The sequence below is a fragment of the Morus notabilis genome, unplaced genomic scaffold, assembly GCF_000414095.1.
Source record: "Morus notabilis unplaced genomic scaffold, ASM41409v2 Scaffold539, whole genome shotgun sequence".
NCBI lineage: Eukaryota > Viridiplantae > Streptophyta > Magnoliopsida > Rosales > Moraceae > Morus > Morus notabilis.
The window spans coordinates 96,173-103,677 of record NW_010360293.1 but is presented as its reverse complement, the minus strand read 5'-3'; the positions used below and the strand labels follow the sequence as shown (position 1 = coordinate 103,677).

Genomic DNA, 7,505 nt, shown 5'->3' with positions numbered 1-7,505 from the left:
TCTCGATTCAAATTTCAAACAATTATTTTTTGAATGGCGAGTCGCATTGAAACGATTCTCTCACTCTTTTAGTGTGGCAAACACAATGACTGTTCGACCCTTCAATCCTTCAAAAAGTTTTAAAAATTTTAAGTTTCAAACGCGATGAACGATTGGTGTTTTTGATTCATTTTTATTGTTGAAGTTTGCGTATTTCTATTGGATTTTTTGGATTGATGGACAGTTCGATGCTATTTAGAAAATGCTCCTAAAAATAGAAAAGGATAATAGTCAAATCTCAGTTTCAGTGAGTTTTTTTTTTATTCTGTTAGATTGAAATATCAATTTCAATCCAGGATTTATATCTTTAAAGTGCTTTCAAATAAAAATAAAGCACAATTGGATTTCTTGAAAGTTTGAGTGGCGCACTGGGGAGGTTGTTTCTTCTTTCAATAGAATCAGCCTAACAATAAAAGTAGTGAAGTAATGTTTGGAGTCTTTAGAGTAAATCAATAATTTTTCAGTTATCAAATGCATTGGCTTTAGCCAAATTACGGCAACTACTCATTTAGGAAGTTCATTAAAATTTTTGACTCATTTCGAGAGACTCCGATTGATTTAATATTTCAATCTGACTGAATGTCTTTTTCTACGTATTGATTTATTGTGTCGTATATATTTTGCTTGATTGGTTTTCAGCTATTTGTGTCTCTCTCTTTCATTGTTTCTTACTTTGTATTCTTTTTTTTTCCTTTTAATGTTTTTCCTTCTTTTTATTGGTTGTCTTCTATTGTGTCAGGCTGCTCAAATTTTTTAGAATTGATTAAAATTTATTTTCATTATTTATTGGATAACAGATAGTTTTTTTAAAATTTTTTTTTTTAATGTTTTATGTTTTCCGTTAGTTTATTATTTTCTGCAGAAAGAGATTTTTAATAATTTTCAGTTTTTTATTTTTATTTTTATGTATTGCTTCTTTTATTTCAAGATTTTCTTTCATACCTTCATTTTCAGTATGGGTTTGTGTTAACACTTGAAGAAGTTAATTCCTTTTTCCTTTTAATATAAATGTTTTCTAGGCATTATGTTTCTTTGAGAAAACGTTGCTCTTTTTGCTGTTCTTTTTAAACAAAGTTTTCGGACTCAAGTTCAATTCTTTGTTTTGTTGTATATGAAAGTTTTTGTCTGGATTAGAAATTATGCTCCTTTGCTAATTGTTGATAATGTTAGGTCTGTTTTTATCCTGGTGTTGCAACACTTTACTGTGACATTATTTTTAACAGTAAATCTGAAATTAAACCAGCAAGGCAAAATGCAGGAAAATAATACAGGAATCTAAAGAACACCAGAAAAATAATATCGCAGTTCGGTGCGCACACCTACTCTGCGGGGCCACGCTCAGACAATGAACAATCCACTAAGTTCAAAAAGATTACAAACACCAATCGGACTTATACACCCAAAGACTCCCTCCTTGACGTTGTCACCACTGTATCGAATCTCCTTAATGGCCTTATCTAGCGAGCACCACTCGTCTTCAAAACTGCAAGGCGAAATCCCTTCGGCTGGCAGTGTGCTTTCTCCCGAAAGCTTCTAATCCTTCTCCCAAATGACGATCTTCAATCAACACATAAAGACTCACTCTCTCATAGACTTTTTCTGAATATTTCTTCTATAAAAACCATGCCCTAAATGTATCCTTTGATTACCCAATATTCTTTTCAAGGCACACCCACTCACGTACACAACTTATGTATATATAGTAAAGTTGCTCATGTGCCTACCCTTGTGAAGTACGTGAAAATCACATCAATATGAATCATATATCTCCACAAGATTAGCTTCACGTAATCAGCTTATCACACCAATACAAATCTCTAGCTCTCATGCAAGGTAAGTTTCCAATAAACAATTCTCACATAAAGACCAACGTCTCTCCTATTTTCAGCCCTTTTCCTTCTGACTTTCAGAAACAAAAACCACCCAACGTACATCCCTTTTTCCACACATACAACCATGCTCCAGCCTGCAGATTATAAGCAATCAATTCCTCCCAAAATTCCACTCTTCATTTTTAGCAATTAAATCCTTTGATTTGCATCCCATAAACATGACAACAAGACTTTCTTTAAGAGACTCTCTTATTTGCTGTGCCAGCCAAGCTTCCAGCCAATTTGTAACTAATTTGTCAAAAATAGTTTTCAACCAATTTGTCAAAAATACGCCAATACAAAAATGCACTAACAATCTCCCCCTTTGGCTATTTTTGGCAAAACTAACATTACTAACAAAAAGAACCTATTACAAGATAAAAGATAAAATCTAACTAAGGGGGCTATTTGAATTAAGAGATCTCCCCCTTTTTGACAAAATACAGCCAAAGTTAAAAATAATACTAATAGAAAAACCTTTTAGAAGCTGTTGCTCCCCCTGAGTCCTCTACGAGTCTTCCTCCCTCTGAATGTAACACTCTCTTAAACTTGATATTATCACATGTTAAATGCTTGGACCAGCCACCATTACTACACACACAACCATTAGTACATACTTTTAAAGAAGTATAAATCCTATGACACCTTAAATCAGATTTCCTTACCCAAACACGTCTAGGAAATTTATTTTGCACATCAATCCTTGCTTTAGGTGTCCTTCTTGAGTTTGCGAAATTTAGTGGATTCATGAGCATACCTCTTTTCAAAGCATTCAAATACTTGTAGCATCTTAGTCTTATATGGACAGTTAAACCGCAATAATGACATATGGGAACAAACTTTTTACGTCGCGGGGGTGAGATAATACCTTTCTTACTGGGGATAATTTGAGGCTTAGGTGCGGGTGTCTCCTTCACAAATACTGTCTTGGACGTTGAGCATTCACTAGTATAACCAAGTCCATGACGATCATAACTTGCTTTTCCTATAGAGAGAATATGATCCAATTTGGTGGTGCCGGAATTCATCCTCTTCAAATTTTTCTGAGTGCTCTCCAGTTCAACCCTTGTGTCCTGCAGCTTTTTCTCATTTTAAGCAGCTTGAAATTCATAGTTTACGGCAGCTCTCTTCAACACATCATTCTCTTTGACAAGTTCATCGATGCGCTCCCGTAGAGACTTATTTATTTTACACACTTTAACCCATTTGCTGAACATGGTCTTATAAGCTTCCTGTATGGCATCAATAGTCAACTCCTCACCATCACTATTACTTTCAGAATCTGAAAAATCTCCTCCGTTTTCACTGTTCACGGAATCTGTTACAGGCAGTGTTGCAACATTGTCTGCGACACCTTTTGTAACACTGTCTGCAGAAACACTTTGATCAGTATAAACATTGAAAGCAACATAATTACTCACATGGTCTTCATCATCCGGACTGCCTTCAGAGTCTTCATCACTCCACGTCGCATTCAGAGACTTCTTCTTCTTCTTCTTCTTCTTTAGAGTGTTGGCACACTCAGATTGAATGTGGCCGTAACCATCGCATTCCCGGCATTGAATACCCATGTTTTTTATCTTCTTCACTGTATTATTTGCTGCAACTTTATTCTTCTGAAAATGGTTGACATTCCCAAAGTTTGGTCTTTTTTCCTTCTTGTTGAACTTCTTAGTGCCATCAAGTAGTGGAGAGTGTGAAACCGAACCTCTTTCTTTTAGAAAATCCATCCCTGCTATAACAGACCAACTCTCAAAATCTCACCAAACAAAGGGTTAGTGAACCGATCTGATACTAATTGTTAGGTTCGTTTTTATCCTGGTGTCACAAGTGGTGTTGCAACACTTTACTGTAACACTGTTTTTAACAGTAAATCTGAAATTAAACCAGCAAGGCAAAATGCAGGAAAATAATACAGGAATCTAAAGAATACCAGAAAAATGATATCGCAGTTCGGTGCGCACACTTACTCTGTGGGGCCACACCCAGACAATGAACAATCCACTAAGTTCAAAGAGATTACAAACACCAATCAGACTTATACACCCAAAGACTCCCTCCTTAACGTTGTCGCTGTCGTATCGAATCTCTTTAATGGCCTTATCCAGCGAGCACCACTCGTCTTCAAAACTGCAAGGCGAAATCCCTTCGGCTGGTAGTGTGCTTTCTCCCGAAAGCTTCTAATCTTTCTCCCAAATGACGATCTTCAATCAACACATAAAGACTCACTCTCTCATAGACTTTTTTTAAATATTTCTTCTATAAAAACCATGCCCTAAATGTATCCTTTGATTACCCAATATTCTTTTCAAGGCACACCCACTCACATACACAACTTATGTATATATAGTAAAGTTGCTCATGTGCCTACCCTTGTGAAGTATGTGAAAATCACATCAATATGAATCATATATCTCCACAAGATTAGCTTCACGCAATTAGCTTATCACACCAATACAAATCTCTAGCTCTCATGCAAGTTAAGTTTCCAATAAACAATTCTCACATAAAGACCAACGTCTCTCCTATTTTCAGCCCTTTTCCTTCTGACTTTCAGAAACAAAAACCACCCAACGTATATCCCTTTTTCCACACATACAACCATGCTCTAGCTTGCAGATTATAAGCAATCAATTCCTCCCAAAATTCCACTCTTCATTTTCAGCAATCAAATCCTTTTATTTGCATCTCATAAACATGACAACAAGACTTTCCTTAAGAGGCTCTCCTATTTGCTGTGCCAGCCAAGCTTCCAGCCAATTTGCAACCAATTTGCCAAAAATAGTTTTCAACCAATTTGTCAAAAAAAAGCCAATGTAAAAATGCACTAACAGATAATTTATTGGATTAAGAAACTGTTCATTTTCAATGTAAAACCATAGTATAGAGTAGTAAATGTAGAGGTTAAAACCCAGTGTGCAAATCCTCTTAAATAAAGTGTTTTTGAATTTGTAAAGAAAGGTTAAGGTTCTGTTGTAGCTGTTTCGACATCTGGGGTTTCGGTTCGAATTTTATGCTTTCAAAGGTTTTAAATATGTTCCTTAGGATTTTGAATATTAAGTGTTCTAAGTGAATCATTTTTCATGATGCTGATAAAGTTTTCTCACACAAAAATGATGGTTCTGTTTAGTTTTATTTAGATTAGTGATATAAAAGGCATTAGTTGTGTCGTTTGGGGCTCAAATACTGCTACTAGCACGGAGAAACCGATCGAAAAAGATGTCTTCATTAACCATGGTATGTGTCTTTATCTTCCTAGCCTCAATTATGAATCTACTATTAGCACAAATAGGTTGAAATTTTAAAAAGTAGTAGTTTTTGATAATTTGGTTAAAATAACTGAGTGAAAAAGTAAAATTAAGAAAATGACTTTTTAATTTTAATTTTATTTATTTCTCCTCCCGTCAGAATCAATGGCAGCACTTCTGCAAAATCAAACACCAAGACCAGACACTTCTCCATTTCTCTCTCTTCTTTTCTTTCTCTCTATTCTTTTCTTTCTCTTTCTCTCTCTATTTTCTTCAACCTTTTTGGTAGCTTCCAATCCAAAAGCAAAGCACTCCAAACAAAGGAAAAAGTGTAATCAAACATCTTTCTCTCGCTCCTCAATCATTTCTGCTAGTCACCACTGTGGTTGAGGATTTGAAATCGAGATTGAGGAGCAAAAAGAAAAGACAAAAAAAAAAAAACAGAAAAATCATTTTACAAATAAAAATTTTTGAATTGTCATTTTATGAATAAAACTTTTCTATTAGGTTATTTTTATAAATGCCTCGTAATTTTCACACATTATGATTGTGACAGAAAATAAAAGCTATAATATATTAGAAGAAATTTTTAATTAAAATATTATACAAATAGATCTATATAAACTAATCTTATAGTATAAAAATTTTTAACTTTTCATATAATATAATAATATTTTTCACAACAACGTACAGATTTTTAATTAGTATTTATCTAAAAAGTTAATAAATTATTAGTATTAGATATTAAATAAATATTAGGAAATAATTTATGTTTGAAACAGAAAGAAAAGAACGTTTTAGTCAGACTTAACTTTGTTCTTCATAAAAAATAAAAAGGATCATTTTATCAATTTCATTTTGTTAGTCATTTTAAGCATATTTCTCCATTTACCTTTACTTTCTTTTGAGATTTTATTTTCCCACCAAATTTCCCAATTCTGAAAACGCAAACCCTAACTCTCTCAGGTCACTTTCTTCTGTCAATCCGCCGTGCTTCCGCCGTGAGTCTGCCTCCGACGGCTCGTGCTCAACCAGTGTTGCGACATTGAAGGCCACCGGTCTTTGGTTCGTTTGCTTTTCCTTTATTTGTTCGTTCTCAATTTCAATTTGTTTTGGTATTTATTGCAAAGTACGTTCCTTTTTCTTTGGCCTTAAAACAGTCGGTTAATTCTTCCCATGAAGTTCCAAACGAATGATCGTGTATTAGGTTGTTTGTGGTTGTGGGGGAATATACTCGGATCCTGATCTGTTCATATTATTATTTCTATTTTTTTTTTCAATTTTACTTTTTTTGAGATTTTAATAACGTGCTTTGTTGATTAAGACTAAGTGATGTGCTGAACGAATTGTAGGCGGGCTTAAGCAAATGGATGATTACCAAGAACTGGAGAGATTTGGGATGGACAAGGACTTTGAGGATGGCCAGTGGATTGGTGGGGAGTTCTACTACAGCAAGCGCAAGGAGAAGCCCCTCCAGACCAAAGACGACGTGCTCTACGGCGTGTTCGCCGAAGACGAAGAAGACGATGACTATGGCCACCCTTCGTCTTCCTCTAGAAAGCGCCGCAAGGACCACCGCGAGGCTGACCTCAGCAAGCCTGTGAATTTTGTGTCGACTGGCATCGTCATGCCCACCCAGGAGATTGACAACCACTCCAAGAGAAATTACGATGGGCCTCCCGGCCTTGGTTTTGGGTCTTCTGCTTCTGCTGCTGCTTTAGACAAGGAAAACGACAGCGACTCTGTTGAAGCTGAAGCTGCGGCTGAGGCTGAAATTGAAGAGGAGTTCTTGCCCACTGCCTTTGGGAAGAAGATAATTGAAGGAGCTCAGAAAAGAGAGAAGGAAAAGCAAAGGCTTAAACTGGAGAACAAGTCTCAGTCCCAAGGAGGAGGGAGACGTCAATCTGATTCCGGGGCCGCCGTCGGGGGTTTTGAGAAACACACGAAAGGTATTGGGATGAAGCTGCTTGAGAAGATGGGATACAAAGGAGGGGGTCTTGGAAAGAACGCGCAAGGGATTGTTGCTCCCATCGAAGCAAAGTTGAGGCCCAAGAATATGGGAATGGGCTATAATGATTATAAGGAGGCTGAAAAGTTGCCAGAGCTGGAAGAAAAACAAAAAGCGTCCAAGGCTTTGCTTGAATTGGGGGGAAGAGCGAAGAAGGAGAAGCTTTGGTCAAAGCGAGCACTGCCTGAGCAAAAAAATAGGCAAGATTACATGACGGCCGAGGAATTGTTGGCTAAGAAGCAGGAGCAGAGTGGTGGTAGTGAGGTTGTTGTTCAAAAGGTGTTCGATATGCGGGGTCCCCAAGTTCGGGTCTTGACTAACTTAGAGAGTCTGAATGCC

General features: G+C 36.4%; 1 protein-coding gene across 1 annotated transcript in view; it reads left to right on the top strand.

Moving 5' to 3' along the window:
- Positions 1 to 6,057: 6,057 nt before the first annotated feature.
- The window catches only part of LOC21393173 (septin and tuftelin-interacting protein 1 homolog 1), a 3,583-nt gene continuing 2,135 nt past the window's right edge, over positions 6,058 to 7,505 (top strand). The window contains exons 1-2 of the mRNA XM_024164383.1: positions 6,058 to 6,223; positions 6,511 to 7,499. Coding sequence (XP_024020151.1) covers positions 6,525 to 7,499 — 975 coding nt within the window. The 5' untranslated portion in view covers positions 6,058 to 6,223; positions 6,511 to 6,524. The remainder of the gene's footprint in view (positions 6,224 to 6,510; positions 7,500 to 7,505) is intronic.